Genomic DNA, 21,704 nt, shown 5'->3' on the forward strand with positions numbered 1-21,704 from the left:
GTCTCTCACACCAAAGGCATGTGTCTTATCCACTCTTATTACTAGAAAAAATCTAAACGATGGTGGGGGCAGAGCCATGATGGACATGTGATGTAACCGGTGTGCAGCTGAACACAGTGTAACAGTGACTATGGCAGCAAACCTACGTACTTACTAAGGCGGCTCAAGCTAAACTTTGAATATCTTTCAATATTTTGACGAGAAACCTTGCAAAACTGATTCGACTTTTGCACAGTGTGTATGAGAAATCAGCAAACAGACACTGTAACAGTGAGGCTGCCACCAAGCCCCAACGACTGACACCATATGTGTAAGACAAAGTCATGCTGGAACAACTTGCTCTATCCTGGATACAGTGAAGTGAAGCAGAACATGATTCAGCTTAGAGGAAACTGAGAGAACATGGGACAGACTGAGAATAACATTTCTTAGAAGAAGGAAATGTTGCTAGAAAAGCTTTCACTTTCCTCTTTTCAAAGTCTGTAATAAGTAAGATGCCAAAGCACTAATGTTCTTCCAATTAGGAGCATTTTGTGTCACAGTAAACACAGAAGATAGAGTTTTTTAATCTATAACATTAATTAGTGTCTGCTATGGCAAGCAACACTTTTGTCATAATGTGCCATCAAAATGACACAGCAATTAAAAATATTGAATAAAAAAAAATCAATTAATTATTGTTACTGGATTTTGAACATGTGTGAAATGTTTTTAAAAAGTCAAGCAATTATTGTGTTTCATGATCGATGGTGGCTGTCACTTGTGAGTCCATCCTTAGTTTATGTTCTAAAAGCCTGATATTTATCTTTTGTGCTCTTTTAAAGGTTTCATCTGCATGCGATCCCTCTCTGGACCTCTCTCAGAGTTGGGCTGTAGTTTCGAGGTCAGCTTTGATCAGTCATGGAGCTCAGGCTCCAGCGGGCTGAGGGGTTAACGTTTAATCTCCCTGCCTCTCTCTATTACAGCTGAATTACACTACCCTCGAAGGTGTGCTGCTCATTACTAAATGGTAAGGGTGAAAAGAGGGGAAAAATATGATGGCTTCAAATATAACAATAGGTAACTGAGTTCCCAACAGGTTTCTTACCTGTAAAAGCCAGTAGCACCTGCGGTGGAAGGTGGGGATGATGGAGGAGTGGACGTAACAGCCGTACAGACACTGGGGAAAAAACACAGACAGAAACGTGGTTAGTAAAGAACCCTGTTCGGTATGACTTTATCTGAATAACAAGAGTATGGTAGGGGTTATGGGGGTCCGCCATAGAAAATGACTTTTTATAACAGACAATTCAACAGATTTACTCTAGAAGACACCTGATATTTAATTTAATGAATGATTAATTCAAATTAGGGCTGGGCAACGATTAATAGCGATTAATCACATCCAAAATAAAATATATACATGCATGTTTATCTGCCGTTTATATGTACAAAATAATTATACACACTACACACATATATTATATAAACACAAACTTTTATTTTGGATGCGACTAATTGCGATGCATGACACACAGCTCTAATTAGTCCTATCACCTAAAGACTACAGCCCCATTGACTCTCTGTGCCAATGCATTGATGAAGTAAACAGTTGGATGTGCCAAAACTTTCTTCAGTTAAACGAAGACAAAATTGAAGACATTGCATTTGGAAATAAAGATGAAGTTCTCAAGGTGAACGCATACCATCACTCTAGGGGTCAAACAACTAAAAATCAAGTCAGGAATCTTGGTGTGTCTCTAGAGTCAGACCTTAGATTCAGTAGTCATGTCAAAGCAATAACTACATAAGCATATTATCATCTGAAAAATATTGCAATAATTAGATGCTTTATCACACCAGTCCTCAGGTCTTTACACTAGGCTCCAAGTTACATTTAAGATTGAGTTTTAAGTATTTTTACTGGTATATAAATAATTAAATGGGTTAGGACCTCAATTATTCTTTTTTTTTTTAAATTAAAATGTTTCAATATTGTTGTCTTGGTAAGCAAAAGAGACTTCTTTCAGGAATCTTATCAATAAAAAAAAATAAAAATGTGTTTTTAATGATAATGATTAATTATTCGCTCTGGTAAAAAGCCATGATGAAAGTTGAAACAGTGATGTAGAGTTTTTCCACATTTCACTGTTACAATATTGACTACTTAGCTAAACTACCACACTGCTGCAAAATGTTAGCTTTCAGTTATTTCCTCTCCCACACTGCTGACCCATTAGTGACCCATATAGGCTGAGGAGCGACTCTCGCCCATGTGGCCAGGGAACGGACAGGACACTCTGCCAGGGCTGAAATGAGTCATGTGATTTTGAGAAGACATCTGTGATGCTGAGTGCCGGCTTTCTTCCCAAACATATTGTTTGCAAGCACTCAAGCCAAAGAGCTTGGCTCTTTCTGGAATAAATCAAATATCCATTTCTATGGTTACGGCTCCTCTACAACGCACACAGGGAATATTTATTTACCTGCGGAGAATTGGAAAACAAAGCAGTCTTGGTGCATTCACACACACACTCTTGCATGGATATATGCACACATGTACACGCATATCTGCAGGCACACACACACACACACACACACACTGCACTGTGAAATAATGGATTCTTTGAAAGATCTAAGAGAGGTTAAGGGCACCGTTATACTGCAATGACAAGCTAATGTGGCATACAATTAGGATTGTGTGTCCAGTGTTGGATCACAAAGTGTGCAAATCAAAACTATAGTTCAATTGAAGTTAGGTATTTCTAAGGCATTCTTCACAATGCCATTTCAAAAGAGCTCTACAATAGATCAGTCTTGGCAATTCCTAACATTGTATAGATGGGAGGAGGATCAATCCTAGAGAGAAATCTTGTTAGTCTTGGCAGGAGGAACTCACTCTCCTCTCGTCAGTAAGATTGTTTCTACAAAACCATATATTTTTTTACGTACTACATTTGATTTTGGGTAAGCAAAATTTTCTGGTATGGGATTCCTGCACACTAATGTTCTAAAGAGATATATAGAGATAATATAAATAATAATATACTGCACACAACGGGACCATACTGACCAATGTATTTTACCCAGTTTATACTGTTCACAGTGTGAATCATTTCACACAAATAAATTTAAATTAGAAAACTGATATTTTACATTTTAATAATATTTCACAATATTACTGTTTTTGATCAAATAAATGCAGCCTTGATGAGCACAAGAGACTTATTTCAAAAACATAAAAAAATCTCCCCAACTCCAAACTTTGATGTATATATTGATTTAGCATTAAGAGCCATTTTTATTTTTGTGCTGATAAACATGCAACGTAGTGAGGCCATTTGACAAATATCTAGCAGGTACTGTACATATACAGTGTAGTATTCATTTAGTAAGACAGTAAGAGCATTAAGAACATAAAGTCTTTCTCTATCTCTCTCTTTCTTTCGATCACCAGCAGAACAAACAAGTGAGTGTGTCTTTGTGCTGACACAAATTCCCTGACCGTGTCAATGCACTCAGATACTCATGAGCAAACAAACACTATACTATACTCCGCAGAGCATTGAGATCCCGAGTCTCTCACAAAGAGAGAAAGAGTGAGAGAGGGCTAGACAGACAGAGGAGATCTCTGCAATGCTTTCTACCAGGGGTGTTTTCTCCTTAGTCAAGGGAAGCAGTGCCTCTTTATTTCACGAGTCCGTCAAAACACCACTGCTTTTATAAGTTCAGCTTCCATCCAGATCTGGATCTAAACATATGAGAACACATTTCACATCTCCATCTGAGAGATAATGTCTATATGTTGTTGTCTGCTATATGTACCAGGTTGTGTCTGCTCTGTCGTATTGACAGGTGTGTGCGGTTCCTTACTGTTCATCCCACTGTGCGGACTGGAGAGTGAATAAATTATCCCCAGGCAGCTTCTGTTTACTCAATTTAAGAAATACAAAAAGTGTTCAGCAAGCATAAACAAGATGCCTGGGCCGTGTCAGACTGTAGCACCTGTCAGAGCTGATACGGGAATCAATGTAAACTGTCCATCGGCTACACGCACGCTGTTTGCACGCTATCAGGGCTTACACACACATACAGCTACAAACCGTATCAAGGCTGCCTGTTGCCTAAATAGGCAGCTCTGACAGTCACTGAACCTCAAATGTGATTGGTTTGTAGTGATTTAGATCGGCAGTAACTTTTCAAGAGCAACGTTTGACAAACAATAGATTTTGCTGTTAGCATTTTGCCGTGATATCGTATAACATCGTATTATATTTTTGTTTAATTTTTTTATTACTGTTCTACGCTCTGTGTGGACAGAGTGAATAAATTAGCCCCAGGAAGCCTCTGCTTATTAGGTTTACTGGGATTCTATCATTAGTTTTATGAAGAGAGAAATTGTAAAATATATTGACTCCGCAAACAATCCCAGGCACAAAAAGGCTGACCATCTCACATTCTCTCAGAACATTTGATGATATAATACACACAAAAAAGCAAACGAGAAAACCGCAAAACTCCAACACAGACAAGCTTATCAGTAAATCAGGACAAATATTATTCATCTCTTTGCTGATTCTCTCTCAAGGCTGCATGGCAATGTGACAAACTGACAATGACAGAAGCCATTATTTGCTGTCTGTGGGCTGTGACAAATGACAGCACATCAAATGGCAAGCAATTAAGGCATAATTATATTCCCACAATCACGCAGGACTTCTCTCCATTTCTCAGTCTGACTGGCTCATCAGTTGAAGCAACAGCAAGACTACAAATTACGAACTGTTCTCAATGTATATATAAAACAGACTAACTTGATGAGATGAGATTTTGTTGTGAAATGGGCCATTTGAGATATAGTGGAGTCAGTCCATCAGTGGTTCAAAAACCCCCAAAAAGTTGGTAGCTTGATTGAGTGAATACCTCTAGGTAGTGGTATTTCAAAGCCAACAGTTATATTTTTTTTATTCATATAAACTTTTCATACTTTCAAACTTTTCACATTACATAGGAGGTTTAACACGAAGACATCAATCAAGGCAGGTGGGATGACAATGAATGCAAGGTGTCCAACCTGCCGAAGATGTGAGACTCTCTCATTAGGCCATAATGAAGTGTGAAGGCACTCTTAATCAGACCATGCCATCTAAAGTATGGTGCCAATTTGCTATTTTATTATGTGACAATATGTGCGGTTAGTATAGGGGACGCTCACAATGAACTTCAGTCAGGGTAGATGCCACGCTTAATGTGATGCGAATGAAAATGAGGCTTTGAGGAACAGACACACTGTACATTACAATGCAATTTAATATTGAAAAATAGGCAAGACAATACAGATGAACAGCATAAAAATAACTAATAGAAATCACCATACTTTTCCCAGATGATTAATTGCAGCAGATTAAGACAATAGTTTTGTATTGCCAAATTTAAGAAAGGTTAGGTTTAAATATGCAAATTACGTATTATCTGATGAAATATGCACCAATTTGAAATCATTTTCAGAAGAGAAATGTAAACATTGTATAAAGTCTGGCGTAAAATTGTCTCATTTTGTTGACATATTAAAGGTTTACGAGGGGATATTTGATATTTCTTTCTTTCTTTTTAAATGATAATAAATAAATAAAAATACTGTCAACAGCCAGAAAAAAAGAAATCCCCCTTTAGGAATAAAATGCCATATAAATCAGGGGAATGATACTATAGAAACAAACCCCTCTGGAAACTCATTCAGAATATAGATATAGAAATAAAACTGGATAAAACTAAAAGTGCTACTGAAATGGAGATTTCTGGTTCAGTGCATGAGAAAAACAAATGGTTTTTGCCTGTCTTGCCTTATTAAACAGACTCATATTCTATACATCACAGCCTCATTTTCATTTGCATCAAATTAAATATTGTGCCAACCCTGATTGAGGCCCTTAAGCCCCTGAAGGAAACCAGACACCACAGTGTTTCTCTGGTCTCGTATCGCAGCTAAAACGAACCCCGCGCTAACCTTGATAGAGTTTTGTCTTATAACACTCGCTACACAAGGAATAATTTATCAGACAGTGAATCCAGTTGGGAATACTCAATCATACAATTTGAAAGCGCATTGGCGACAACTTGATGAATTGCCTCGTAGAGTGATATAGTGAGCCGAGACCTTGTAGATAATCAAGACAAATCTATTACCAATCACTTGAACATGTACATTTGTCATGCCTTACTCTTCTTTCAGCAATACTGAACAGATCTGGATAACTATGTGCATACATGAAACGAAAACCATGAGTATGTCCTGGTTATGAAACCATGTGCTGTCACATCTATTGCAGAGTCGCCGTTTCATTAAGAAGATCAAGTTCCTGGATTATCAATCAGGCATCTATAAGTAGACCTGCCTAAGGGCTGTGAATTGAGCCTGAGGTAAAGACACATATGTCTCCAGTCCTGCAAGTTATTCAGCCTCTTTCAAGGAGAACGGGTCTATATCTACCTTGCTGAACCCATATGGCTAGTTGAAGCAGTAACAGGCTGTCGCTAAGACTCAGACTGCCACATTGCCAATCACAACCTAACTTTCTTTACACACTGATAACCTCCAAGACTTCTGCAGCTCAAAGTGTGGCAGAGCTGTGAATTGTAAGAAAAATGGAAAAGGCACGGGTAATTTTCTGCAGGACACTATCTGTTAGGTTAACAGGCATTTTCTTTAACTCTAAAACACATGACACAATGCGAAAATTCCACATTACATTAGCAGAGCACATTGTGCCCTATTTTTACAGACTTTTCTTAACATATAGGCACCTTAAGAAAAAAATCATTTAGTAAATATAAAGAATTATAATATAAATCAAGAACAAATATCTATACCGTAGGTGACATTTCTGTCTGTCATGCCTATGATACCTTAAAGTCGGCATGAAATCAAATTTGACAAATCTTCTTTTTATATGTAATATTGTAGTGGTTATTATAAATGATTTATCGGTGCACTTCATTGTTTTTTTTTTTTTTTAATAATGTACTCTTAAAATCTTTAACCAAATAGAGTGCCCTTCCCTCTCCCATCGAAACAACCTCTCTTGAAAGGGTGTGGCCAGATCCGATGAGGGTGTGGCCTCTCAGAGAATCGCATTTAAATCTGCCTCCATTTTGTTTGCAAAGCCCAACCTCCAACGATCCAATCAATTCCCGAAGGACGAAATCAAGCCCTGCCCTACATTTTTTTCTAATGTCAGACGCCGTTTCACTCGGATATACGTCACGACAAGGAAAAAAAATACAATCTCAACTTCCGTTTCACATCAATTTTAACATTTTAATTTAAAAAAAAACGTATTTAAACTTTTTTTTTTTACTTTGTTAAAGGGACAGTTCAACCCCCCCAAATTCATTCCTTTTTGGGTGAACAATCCTTTGAACATAAATTGGAATTCTCCACAATGTTTGCTACCTCACTTCAAATTCTAACCCTGCTAGTATCATCTACTAGTATGACGTTAGCAGTATCATCTCCAGTAAGCATTATCATCTCATTGAGTTTAGCCACCTTTTTATCCTACAACAGCTCTGCTGTCGCAACTCAAACTTCAGATGCGTGGAAATAAATGAAGGTAAGGGGGACAAAGCGGCCTGCACAAAAAAGAAAGTCTCATGGTAATTTGGTTTCTAAAAATACCTTGCACATTGTAAATAAACAAAACCAGTTTATACACAGACCCCAAAAGGGGGAATTAATTATTCGAGCTGGACAAGTAAACACAGCCATACATCAATATCACAAAGCCAACAATAACACAGGAAATATTGTAAACCTAAGGCTGTCCAATATCATTGCACACACACACACACACACACGCACACACACACAAAGAAAAAGAGATAAGGAGCAGGAATGGTGTGTGTACTACCCACACTCGTGTCTGTGACAGTACAACAAATGCGAGTGTGTGTGTGTGTGTGCACGCCTGATCACGTCTCTCGGGCAGAAGACACAGTGTCTGTTGATGTTAATGCCAGGCCTCTGGGCTCAGGGCCAAAGGCATTAAGTGGAATCGAATTCCACAAAACTAGCTTTAATCAGCAGGTTTTTAAGGTTAGAATTACCCTCTCTCCTCCAGCCTGCCTGCCAAGGTTAAAGCCCTGCCGGAGCAGGCTGAGGTAATGGGATGGCGGGGTGGCAAAAGCCCCGTGCTCCTCTGCTCCTCTACACACTAACACCCCAGCACACTCTCACACATGACGCGCATTTGTGGAATACTGAACATTCCAGTGCTCTCGACTCGTCAAGGACGACAACGGCGACAGACTGAAGCGTGTGTACAGTAGAGGTGGTGTGGTGACTGTTGATCTATCACATCATTAGTTGACAGAAGGTGGAAGTGGTATCCTTCTAAGATGAACATACACTGTCTAAAAGTGTTTTTACACCTCCAAACCCCAATCAGCCCTCAGGCTGAGCAGGCTCAGAGCGGATAGAGCCATCATTACTATGAGTCTCGATGTGTCACAATGTAAGGGTACCGTAATAGCCCATTAAGTCCTGCTGTCTGACAAAGTGACTTCGGGCATGAAGCCTGGCCAGAGTTCTGCGGACAGAAACATGATTCATGAAGACCCATGTGCAACAGGCAGCCTTTTTCCTCCTTCATCTGCTCGGTGTCTTCCTCTGTCAGGGTGCAACAAAAATAAATGGCATATTTCTGTGATGCATGAGCTCCTAACACAAAGAACGCAGGCCTCTGGGACTCCACGGAGCTCGGTTATTTGCGGTTATAGGCCAAATTGACGAAAAGGCTCTTACACGCTGGAATCAAAAGGAGAGAAAGTTTAAATGAGAGATTAGCTGCATGAAGGGAGGGATTGTTGGTGTCTAATATAACAAGTACAGAAACTTTCATGAAAGCTTTGAAGAGAGTTTATCTCTTAAATATGAGGAGAAAAGGCTTCGGCACTCTGTTCCTTGTCAAAAATATCAGGGGTATTGAGAGATAATTCCTCTTCAAGCCTCTGAAAAAAACTTTGAAGTATCGGGAAATTGTCTCTCTTCATCCTCCATTCACACCATCACCCTGTCTGAGATCCCATTCTCTACTCTACCTCTTCCTGATCCTTGCCCACGGCGGGGCCGAACTCTACCAGCGAGCTGAATAATGAATCTGTGTCTCCATCAGCTGGAGCAGGCCGTTATTCATCGAATTCTCCGTTTCATTACGCAAGCTAATAGACAGTCAATGAACGGTCAAGTCTCTCCTGTGTGGGTCATAGGTCAGGGGTCATCTGAAAACAGCAGATATTTTTCAGCGCGCTGAAGTTCTTGGATTCATCAGCAATTAAGATTTGAGAGAGCAAGTGATTCGTAAACATGTCACAGTGATATTAGACTTTTGAATATGAATCAGAGGCTGGTTTGCATGAATACCATTTCAGATCGTGCAGTGCTTTGTTTTATTTCCATTTGTGCTAAATATTTATGCACAAAGCTTTGCTCCCTGGGGAAACTGCTCTCATGCTTTTTGAACAGCTTCAAATGTTCACAACAAACGCTCTGCACACAAACACAATGACTGGGTTGTGTCAAATATGGAAAGTGGGTTAAACCGTTTAACCCAACACTACAAGAAACTTAAAGGGACAGTTCACCCACACAATAAAAGGACAGTAAAAGTGTTTAATGTAACTTCTGTGATAAATTTAAACCTTCAGAAGCCATATGATTTGATATAAAAATGTACTTGTTATTTGTGCCGATTGCAAAGTTCAAAGTTACAAAATTAAAAAGTTATCATATGGAGTCAGAAATGAAACACATGAGTTGCACATGGAAAATAGCACATGAGTTGCACGGACTATATGATATGAGTTGCACGACTATATATATATGGATTATATAATGATACTTGTCATTTTTGGAGCTCAATAGCATCTGTCCCTTTTACTTTTGCTGTACATAAAAAAGCAAGGATATTTGATAAAAGAAAGGCATATACAGTACATAAACATTAGTGAGAAACATCATTTTTAATGTTTAAATGAACTTAACATATCCAGAAAAGCATATATTTCTGGCTCAACATTAATATAAAGGATTTAATTAAAAATTTAAAGGGATAGTTCAAACTAAAAAGTAAATTCTGTCATCATTTACTCACCATTCATTAATCCCAAAACTGTATGACTTTTTTTCCCCTCAGAACATAACATAAGATATCTGTCTTATAGTCCAGACATTTTATGAAAAAAGGTTGAACAAATTGCAACAGAAACAAACTCAACTGATTTTGTATCCTCAATATGTCCTCCTGATTAAGGGGGAAAAAAAGCCCCGCAGAATCCCATTAGGGGAACCTTTCGAAAAGACCCAAATATATCCCATTTACATGCATATTCATTCTTTTTCTCACGTAAAAAGGGTAAAAATTTTAACCTTTAGATATTATCATGAAAATCACTGAGTTGACTACTTACATCAAGACAAACAAAAAATGTATTACAAGTATTTAGAAATTTTTCTTAACAGGGACAAACGGTGCCATATATAATTACATATTGGCTAATTTGCATAATTACCCAAACAGATCTAAACATTGGGTATAGCAGGTGAAAATGTTTTTTTTTATATATATCTTGTTGACATATAACAGTAAAAGACTTAATGTTAATGTAACTTAATGTTTAGGCTACCCATGAACATTAATACAGGAAGAAGTACTTTCAGTTGAGTTTGCTTCTGTTGCAATTTGTTCAAGGTTGACCCCAATTTTGGCTTAAAATTACCAGACTATTAGTGTTTTTTGCAGTGTCAAGTCAATGATAACCAAAACTGTTTGATTACCAACATTCAATATCTATATATATTTTTTTTGTGTGTTGAGCAGAAAAATGATGTCATACAGGTTTGGAACGAGATAAAGGTTAGTAAATGATGGCAGAATATTAGCTTTGAAACAAACATATAGGAATGTGGAGTGTGACTGTATAAACCAGGGAGAATCTGTAGCTCTGCATAATTGTGTTAGCAGTGATTAGCACACAGTTATAGATCTCCCAGCTTGATGTATATGCTTTCTTCATTTCTGCCGGCTCCCGCACGAGCAGACAGCCGCTCACAGAGACTGTTAATCATAAAAAGTCTTTTCAAAAAAGAGAGAATAGAGAGAGAGAGAGACCGAGTCAGGGAGACATCAGAGGAGAACAGAGAGACTACTTGATTACCAGCGAAATCAGACCCTGGGATGAGGGAGGAGAAAAGGAGGGGATAAAGAGAACAGGAGGTACAGAGAGAGGATGGGAGAGAGAGAGAGTGAGAGAGAGAGAGAGAGAAAGAGAGAATGAATGCTAACCATCACCCAAACACAGAGCAGAGGCTTTATCCTTCACAGGCAGAGGAACACCAATCGCAAACACATTTTCTCAAGCCCAGGCCCTGAGAGAGATAAAAAAAGCAATTTGTATTCTATTCCTCCACAGAGTCGCTTGCCCTGTTCCTCTGCCTGCATATTTGTAAACACGGCTTCGTCAGAGTGGCTTAATCTTCCTCGCACAAACGCAGGCTGGAGGCAGTGGAGGGGTGATGGGATGGGGAGGCTGGGGCGGAGGGGTCAAGCGAGGTCAGTACAGGCCAAACCACAATTCCTACTCTGCCCACTCACCTGGAATATCCTGCCTCCTAAGTCAAGATGAATGTGAAAATGGATTTTAACGATGAAAAAGACACATCGGCTTTCTAGAATTATTTTAGGCTACTATAGCAACATTTTAGTTAAGGAAATGTTTCGCAAAGTCACATTTCGAAATTCCCACATCATGAAGAATGCAGCTCTACTGAGTAGGCTAAAAGTAGGATTCATATTTTAATGTTTAGAAGGCTAGAGAATTGGTTGTGGTTAGATGATTATTTCACTGTTTTGTTATTGTTTGTCACTGGTTGCAGTTCAGGTCGTTCTAACTTATATAAATAAAATTATGCATCAGTTAAACGGGTCGCGATGAGTGTGTGTCACGTCACGTGTTAGTGAAGCGTTTGCAATGAGCATGTGTTTTAGTAAAGAAGACACATTCCTTTGGTGGTGGTGAAATGGTAATTTGTCAGTATTCATAGTAAAACAGAGTATCCAATGCATATTTATATTGGGTGGTCTAAAGCATGTTTATTTCATATTAATGAGTTTTTAATATGTTGGCTGAGACAATTTTCCTTGTTTGTTTTATGTAGTAGTAATATTCATTGCTCTGCCATCTGTTTTTGCTTTTCGTTTTTTAGTTGTAGAAGCGTCGGACAAATAAATGGGCCACATGTTTTTCCTAGCCGAGTATATTTTGCATTATGTCATCGCCCCCTTTTGTTACTTCAGGCGGCTCATCTTCAGTGCTCTGATTGCAAAATACACACCTGAAGCCAACTAATCGGTTGCTGTGAGCTCATGCCATCCAGAGAGGGGCCGCTATATTTTGGAGCATGGTGGAAAGGTTTTCAGTCAGGATCCAGATGGCTGGGAACAGTTTGGGACAGCTTGATATTCACACAGAGAGAGAGAGAGTGATCAGTCTGACCTTAACTAGAAGGGCTGATAGAGGCCTATACTAACCCGAGCAACCTTGTCAAATTTACTCCCAAATCACAAGCCAAATTAACACTGAAGCGGCTCAAGAACAAAAAGGTGAATGGGCCTGATCTCAATCCAAACAATAATCTGTCCAATTATTCGAAAATCGTGGTGCACAGTCTGTAGAAGGCAGCTGTACAAAATCTAATTATGTGGTGACTAAATCTTTAAATATATATGTCTGGAAATATTCTGAACAATAATAATAATACATTTCAAGATCATTTTTAATTTATTTTTGTATATATATATAATTTAAATACTTTATTTGCGCTAGGATTATTAGTTTTAGTTCTTTGGAATAAAGAAAATCAAATTTATCTCTCTCTCTCTCTCTATTTTACTAAATTACCCTACTAATATATTGTACTTTGCAGTACTAATATATTGAACATACTACTCCCAAACATTAATTTGGAACTCCATGGGGGATATAAGCTTTATTTATAAGCTATTTTCCTCATGGATACCAAAAAAAGGTCCCCACAAGGACAATGATTTCAGATATTGCCATCTTTGTGTGGCCTTTTTGGCCACACACACAAGCACGCACGCACATGCACGCACACACAGACAGACAGTGGAGAACAGATACAACGAGACAGATTCTGTGTTATGAGAAAGAGAGAGGGAGACACAGGAGATACAAAAACTAAAGGAGCAAGTGAAAGACAGAAGGGAAGGAGAATGAGAAGTGACACTTCATTTCAGAGGCCCATGTCTGGCTGACTTATTATGAGATGTTTTGAAGCTGGCTTGGTGGTGCATCTGTTCTGGACCAGAGCCTGTTCCCTCTCTCACAGAGACTGGTGGTTGGAACCTGTTTTTATCTGCCCTGGGCAGAAGCCCATTCTGTCCTCCTAAATATACAGCCTTTCTCTCTGTCTTACTCCCTTCCCGATCATGGCTACCCCTCTTTTCACGACATGCTCCAGCCTGGCCTTAATTCTGCACCCTTCTCTAATTCAAAGGATAATATTTTTCACCTTAATCACAATAAAATGGTTACCTTGGATCATGTATAACTATCCATAGCTTCTATAGTTTAGATAAAACAAAACATTTGTGTGTGTTTCACTGGGCTCTCTAGGAATTCAGTTAAGCAAGAAACACAAAGTTTGTTATAAAATATAGATGGTGCACTCTGATAGGTCTATAACTCGATCTCCTTGCAATTACATCACTCTTTATAGGCCACAGCTGATTGGTTCCAGCTGTGTCAGAAGACAATGAGCTCACTGCTCAACCTTCAAATACTCGGTTAGCGTTTGCTGTAGTTGCAGCCCACTTTTAGAAATCCCCCAACTTCCCCAGCTCCACCTGAATAGATGTAATCCAGGCAATACAGCAGCAGCATGTTGTTTATGTAATGGCAGTAGCAAGTCCTGTACTTGCTCTGAATCAGCAGAAATAACCAACAGCAGCGTAACCAAACCAAACATATCAATGTCATATCTATTACTGTACTATACCAAACACTCTGAGAGCTGTCATGACAGAATTTTTTTAAAATCCTAATAAGCATAAGGGTTTACATTTCATCCTTTTTCTAGTAGTCAACATCTACACTTTTCTGTGATAATACCTTGAAGAACAAAAAATAAATAAATGAATACCTGTAAGTTTATACTTATTATTTGTAAGTAAATAAATATATTTTAATCAATTTACTGAAATAAATCTCACATTTGACCTTGTATGAACAATAAAATAAAACACCACACAACAAAACATAACACCCAGACGTAGACTGGCCTATGGACATGACTACGCTGGATTTGAAACATGAAAATAAATAAAAAATGAAACAATATATTAAATAAATAAGTATAACCTCATACTTCTAAGCAAGTAAGTAAATCAATAAATACACATTTTGTTCATTAAAAAAAGTTTTTTTTTCAGGACTTTAAACAAATGTCCATTTCACAGGGCTATATTATGGTGTGTAGCAGGCTTCACCTTGACTCTGTTGGATATTTTTTGTATTCCATCGATCAGCACAGTGACAACTGAAATTCACTGACATTCAGACATCGATAAAAGATATAAGAAAGACAGTGGCAAAGTTGGGTGATTGAAAGAGGGCGTTAGAGAGACAGGAAGCAGAGGAAGAGGTGGAGTGGAGGGAGTGAGTTATGTGACATACAGTATCTCTGGAGCTCAATCCCCTCAACAGTTTACTTTCCCCAATTACAGATATGGGCCGACCCGTTTTATCCTTGCTCAAGAGTGATATGACGCCTCCGTCCTTCGGTGTGCTTCCCGCACTCCAGATGATCTAATGTGACAGAGTGCAGGTGTTAGTTATCAGAGCTTTGCTTCGTTGGAAAACGGCAGGCTTTATTTGCGACTGAGAGCAGGCTAACCGTCCCTGGCTCTCGTGCCATCTCAAGGTTAGGAATGCTCACTCGGAGAATAAATGTGGACGCTAATGCCTTTTCCACAAGCGTCATTCCTGTTTCCTCTCTCCTGAAGTGGTTCAAGACTGCTGCTTGATTTATACGCCACACGCACCATTAATCCTGCAACCATGCATGGCTCTGCTGAATAATTGATCTCGGTGCTTCTGTAACTAAATCTGTCAAAACAATGACGACAAATCCCCCACAAATCGCTGGCCCCCACCAATGGCTTATGGTCTGCTAAAAGTCAAAGTAAAACAAACATTATAATACAAGCAAAAAACGCTCATACCCAATGAAAAGAGAGGTTTGAGCAAGTGGCATAGGAAATTAATGAGTGTGTGTGTGTGAGACACTCTTCCTGACCACAAGAGGGAGTTTTACAGCTATGGTCTATTCTGGCTGATGTGTGTACCCAGGAGGTGAGAGTGAAACTCCTACAAATCAAAAGAACATGTTGTAATGGCATCAGGGAAATCAGAAAGTTATCTATCCTGCTTAAGCATTTCCCTTTTGAGAACAGATCTTTTGAGGCCAGATGTTTTGAGACTAATTTGGATGCAAAAATGGTGCTAGATTGTTGCTGTTTACATTCACAATGGCATTCTTATTTGATCTTGACAAACTCTGTATCATTAGAAGGAATTAGGATTTTAGTTTCGCTATTTTACCACATTTTTTGATCAAAAACGGTTAGTGACAGTGAATTGTTAATTTGTGTCATGAGGGCAAAATCAACTGAATAACGAGACACATTTTGTGACACACAATGAGACCCTGTAGTGTAACAGACTCAAGTCAGTTATCATGTTTTTCTACTACACACCAAAAGGGGGCGCTAGTATACTCAAGTGTGAGGTTTAAAGGCAGGTAAGTAGTATAGGAAGACAGTTTCCTGCTCAATCAAAGATATTCTTTTGTGCTATCTCAGGATTTCTTTTTGTCATTTTATATGCGTTTTCATAACTATTGTGTTTGTGTTTGCTATCATGCTATTTTGCTAATGTTATTTCATCTCTGTTTATAGAAGGACTTCTTGATACATGTTGTTGATGGCTTACTGTGTAATTCATGGAATTAGATATCAAGTGGATTTCTGTTCATGACCTTTGTTGGCATCGCTTGTGGATCCTGTTGGATTTAGCGCTCAAGGATTAAGATCAATTTCTTTCTGCGTGAATTATTTTTCTTTTGGATTTCTCAGATTGATAGATTTTTGCTTTACCTTGATTACAAGGGACGCTATGATCTATTAACTATCCATGATGCTTGTTATAAATTCGGATTTATAACAGCCTCGTACTAGTGTAGTTAGAGATTTGTGATAACATATACATACATATACAGTAGACTTCATACATTCAGTTGCATCTTCTCTGGTTTATTTGTGATCAGGGCTTCACTAAAAAAACATCTATTATGGCTTTTAGTCCAAAAGTGTACACGTTTGAAGAAATATTTATATATTCACATTTACTAAATGATGTCATTCATTGCATTCGCAATTTCAAAGTATGTAGTAGATTTATAACATCAGTAGCTATTACATGAAAATAATTGTCCTATATTGGCCAGAGTATTGGCCAGAATTTCACATTACTCATCACATTGCTATACACATGCTATTTAGAACAAAACGTCAAGGTACAGTATACCGCATAAGAGAGAATATAGCTTTTATAATTAGACAAAGTCTTGTTATCAACACAGCTAGCAAAACAGTTTCCATATCCATCCTCTCTAAGCCGGCCTTATGTTGGCATTCATAGGGCTCCCGAGGCTGTAAATAATGTCCCATGTGCTATACGGAGCAATACACACTCATCACCCACAGCCATCCTGTGCCAATTTGCTGTTTTCTATGTCTCAGGGAACCGCCGCCTGGAAGGCATCTGTATGCGTAGCCATTCCAGCCCATTTACATGCAGTGCCCTCTGGACAGAGATGAGCTTCTGCTTCTCTCTCAGTCTGTCTAGTGGGTAGAACAGGGCGAGATGACCCTGGCAGAGACTGCATCCACTGAGATAGGGGTTTCTGCTAATGACCAGAGAGAGCAGGTCATCAGAATCAGACGGCGAGAGCCGCATCAAAGAACGGAATGTACTACGATAACATCTCTGGCATGAAGCAATTCATCTCGCCCGATGTATTAATTAAACAACTGTGTTGGCTTCTGACTAATTACCATTTTGTCCCATTTGCAGGAGATCTAGCCAGCGAAGGTGGAGCCACATTAGCGCAGAGCCAATCCGGAGGCAACAGGATGTGTCCTACGAAGAACTCGGATTTATACTAGCAACACAATGTAGCTGATTAATTAGCAAGGTCAAGTGGATATCGCTTTGTGGTGTTTTCTAATGAGTCCCTCAACACAGACGGAGAACTAAAAGGAGGAGGAGTGTGAGTTTACGGGTGGGAGTATGAGCGGAAGAAAGAACAGAAGAGTGAGAGAGATAGTTTTCCCCATCAGTGTAATGCTCTGTTCCATATCAGTCCCAGCGGGATGGAGCGATTCGCCGTCATTAGCGTCCACCCACCGCTGAATCTAATTAGCCATCCTTTTGCTCTGACACACACATACTGTACACATACAAACACACACCACTGCCTGCACATGATCAGCAGATAGGCTGGCATGAGTGCTGGTGACCTTTGGTTTCAGGCTGAGCCACTGTGAGTGACAGTATGATGAGTACAGCTTCCCTGCTGAGTTCATTCAGGGCCCGCCGTGCACCCCCCCCCCATATCTCCCCCAGCTCATTACCATGAAGAGATTGTTTAAATATCTGCCATGACAGTCACAATGACTTCAGGGGCCACTGAGTAGCATGTGTGCACGTCCATCTCCATGTCCATCCCAAAAGCATCTCCCTCACCCTTTAGGAGCCTCTTTACACTTCCTAATGCTACGCAGGGGGCATATTACACAGTTGAGTCTGTCAGAGCAAATGTCCTACCTAAAATGCCACTCATGGCGAAATGACCATCTCCAGCACTTTACTTCTGCAGCTCCGCTCTGTTTGTGCCATTTTGCCCTCTGTAAATTCTAATTGAAGTGCAAGATTTATGTAGGCAGTTGATGGTCTAGGGGGAACACTGTGAGAGCAGACGTTACCAAGGCGGCATGTAAATGAGACTCAGTGCCTGCCCAGCAGAATAGAAAACAAAAACAAAACAAAAAACAAAACAAAAGTTTTTAGAGTTTGTTTCTATATTTATTAAAAAAAAAAAAATCTAAAGAACAAGAATCAGACAAATTCAGCAGATCTCTGCAGAATAGGAATATCAGCAAGGCTTTACTTGTTTGTTTATTACATTTTTGGATATGTTTGATTTTGCTTTCAGCTACTAATTAGAAAGCCATGGTCAAAAAATTAACAAGCTATTATTTGCTTTGGCGAGAAAATAAGATGTTACTGGCCAGTGGCAGGAAATTTTATAAGGAACTCCAATTTTGTAAGTTCTTTCAGTGAAAATCGGCCACTGAGGTATATCTAAATCTAAAGTCAGTGTGGTGAATATGTGTGAATATGTGAAAGCCACCAAAACAAGTCACGAAAAGTCATCTTAACATTTGCAGTTTCAGCAAGAAATGGAGACCTGTTCGTAAATTACACAGTGAGTGATACGTGATGATTGTCACCAGGGTCGTACCCACCATTGAGGTCTCGGCGGTCCAAACTTCGGTAATTTTTAAAGTGTATATAATGAAGGTTGTATAATAATTTACTCTACTTTGGTGCTGCAATGATATTGCACATCACCACGACAACCGACCTTCTCATCTGAGCTGCTTTAGTGGACTAACACCGCTTATCATCAATGTCAAAATGTTTGAGATGACCAATCAAATAAAAATAGGTGGGCTTCATGTTCATAGAAGCTGAGAGACGAGTGTGAATTCCAGCGCAATATAGTATTATTGTATAAATATATGCTGTATATATATGGGTCCTCGAATGTTTCAATATTTCACCAGTATGAGCACAGCAACTTTTATATCACTCCGCTTGTCTATCATTGCGCATTTTGCTTCATTCATCCGTAGCGACAAGTGACTTCATTTATGCTACTGCCCACTGTCATGCTTTTAAAGCTATTGTAGCCCGTTCTCATCCTTTGTCATATAGGTGGCACCCTTTAGCGTCAATATACTGTAACACGCAGAACCCAAGGCGTCATACAGGTGACTGGCATCCGTTAGCGTCAATATGAGACGCAGACCCTACCCTAGACCTAAACCTACCCATAACAGTGCATGTTATATTGGCGCTAAAGGGTGCCATGTTACACATACATATATTTCGACGAAATGACGCCAAAGGATGAGAATGTGTTGGCTATTGTTATCCTTTTTTTTTGTACTTCAAACACCTTAAAATGTACATGTGTAGATCAGGAAAATATACATTTTCACAGGGGGGCATGTCGCCGAACACCCATAGCAAGATCACTTTTGGGACCTCGGTTTTCATAAAACCCTGTGTACGCCCCTGTTTGACACTATTAATATCCCAGGGGAAAACAACAACTACAAAAATCAACAAAACTATACATTTCAGTAGAACAAATATAATTTGTGATATTATGAATATATAAATGGATACTTGTCTACTCAAACCTCACAGTCCTTATCTGGTGTTGGTGTAAGCAGATGAATGGGCTACAAAAAAAAAAAAAATCTGCAAAACAACAGCCTACAAGAATGAGGCAGAAGAAACAAGCACGGATGCTTAAAAATCAGCGAACAGGCAGGGTACGACATTATCGTAAACATCGAAATAGCGTGAGTGTGTTTATTGGGAAACAAAGTATGAGCAGCACAGCTCACATACCACAGGTGGGCAAGTGGGAATAATTGTGTAATTACATCAAATGTGTTCACGAGGACGACAGCATGAATCAGCCCTGAGACACACACACACTCACACTCACACACATCTGCAACAGCTCGCAGCACCTGCAAACCCTGATCACTTTCTCCATACATAACGACCAATAAAGCCACTGCTGACTCCTACTGAAACACAGCCAACAGGGAAGAGAGAGAGCGAGAGGGAGAAGAGGACTCGCATGATAGCACCCACTGAAACAGGCTTCACAAGCCAGCGGCTCCTCATTTAATGTGTGACCTGTCTCATCCCTTCGCCCACGGTGTGTGTATGTGTAAGATACTGGTGTGGGATGCCCTGTGAGCAGAGGGCTCCAGGAAGCAGCCTGCTTGACTGTGACTGAGGGTGTTAATTAAAAGCCATGGTGAAGCCAACCAGAAGAGTAGGGCGAGCGGCACAGTGGGCGAGCATAGACTATGGGAACAAAAGAAAAAGAGAGAGAGAGAAATGAGAAGCACAAAAAGGAATAAAAGAAAAAAGGGGAAGAGAGAGAGAAAGAGGGTGAAGGGATGGGGACAGCATGGGGCGAGAGCCGGGGATAATTACTGCTAATAAAAGCTAATGGAATTTATCCCTCTTGTCAGGTGTAAGATGATGTGATTATGGCCGGGCTGGCTGAGGGGAAATTGGGAACTGATCCGTTAATCCCCCTATCCTCCTGCACCACGGACGAGTGGAGGGCCGAGGGGACTTGCAGACGAGTGGAAACTTAAGAACGAGAACCACAATGAACCCGATGCAAAACGGCTCGGAAAATAAGTGACATCTTCAAAGTGGCTGTTGGGTCAATGAGTGTATGTATAGCTTATGTAGTCCTTGAATCTTTGCATGGAATCAAGAAATCGGATTACAAGTCTTTTGGAGTGTAATATTGAAGCCAGCATCAGAAAGTGTCTCCTTCAAAGGTCATGGGTCTTTCAGCAGCACAACGATGCTTAGCAACAATACCCTGGACTGGAGTGTGAAGCAATGAACCCACATTTGGACCATTTGAAAAACTGGTTCAGATTACATGATTTTTTGTCTGTTACGATAGTGACTGTGTCAGATTATGCGATTTTGACTCCTAAAATCTTGTCGTGTCGTGGACAAGACACATGTCAGACTACACGTTGCTTCCTGACCAGTCATCGCATGCCGTCTTTAACGGTGCGCGTGATGTCATCAAGAAGGCGAAACTAGTAGCGAGTGACTTCCGGAAACGAACGTAAACAAACAAGGGATGAAGCGGTGAGTGTTGTATTGGCTGTCCTGTGTTCAGAAAAAAGTAAAAAAAAAAGAAAGAAAACCCGACAATGGACACGTTCCTGGATTGCTTGAAGAAAAAAGAGAACTTGAGGTAAAATATTGTTTTCTTATATATTTTTACTTTTAGTTTTAACGTTAGCACCATCGTCTCTCTTCCGTTTCACCATTTTTGAAAGTTGTGTACGAAAAATCTTCTGTGCTCCTATTGGTCAACATCATACATGTGACGTAACCGTCGTGAACGAGCGTTAAAAAAATTAAAAATGCTAGTCTTTTTGTCGTGATGTCACGAAGCATCGCAGACGCGACGTAGGTTGTCGCCCACTATGACACAAGATGATATGATCGAATCTTGCGTCCCGACGCCCATTGTCATTTACGAATCCCCACGACATTCTACGTCAAACGGATTCTACTGACAACAGAAAGCAGATGATTTGATTAAGTTACAAAATCCGCGATTTTAACTATTTGTACAATTACAATGACTGCATTTTTCAGTACTACTGGGACAACGGGAAGAATATAAATGTAATTGTGTATTATAAAAATAGAAAATAAAAAATAAACTACAA

General features: G+C 39.5%; 1 protein-coding gene across 10 annotated transcripts in view; it reads right to left on the reverse strand.

The window, feature by feature from the left end:
- Positions 1–21,704, reverse strand: part of camta1a (calmodulin binding transcription activator 1a) — a 335,809-nt gene that overhangs the window by 68,872 nt on the left and 245,233 nt on the right. For all 10 annotated transcript variants that reach the window (XM_089124721.1, XM_089124723.1, XM_089124719.1 and 7 more), the window contains one exon: positions 1,088–1,159. In XM_089124721.1, the coding sequence (XP_088980847.1) occupies positions 1,088–1,159 (72 nt within the window). The remainder of the gene's footprint in view (positions 1–1,087; positions 1,160–21,704) is intronic.

Source organism: Pimephales promelas, chromosome 20, assembly GCF_988280905.1.
Source record: "Pimephales promelas chromosome 20, fPimPro1.hap1.1, whole genome shotgun sequence".
NCBI lineage: Eukaryota > Metazoa > Chordata > Actinopteri > Cypriniformes > Leuciscidae > Pimephales > Pimephales promelas.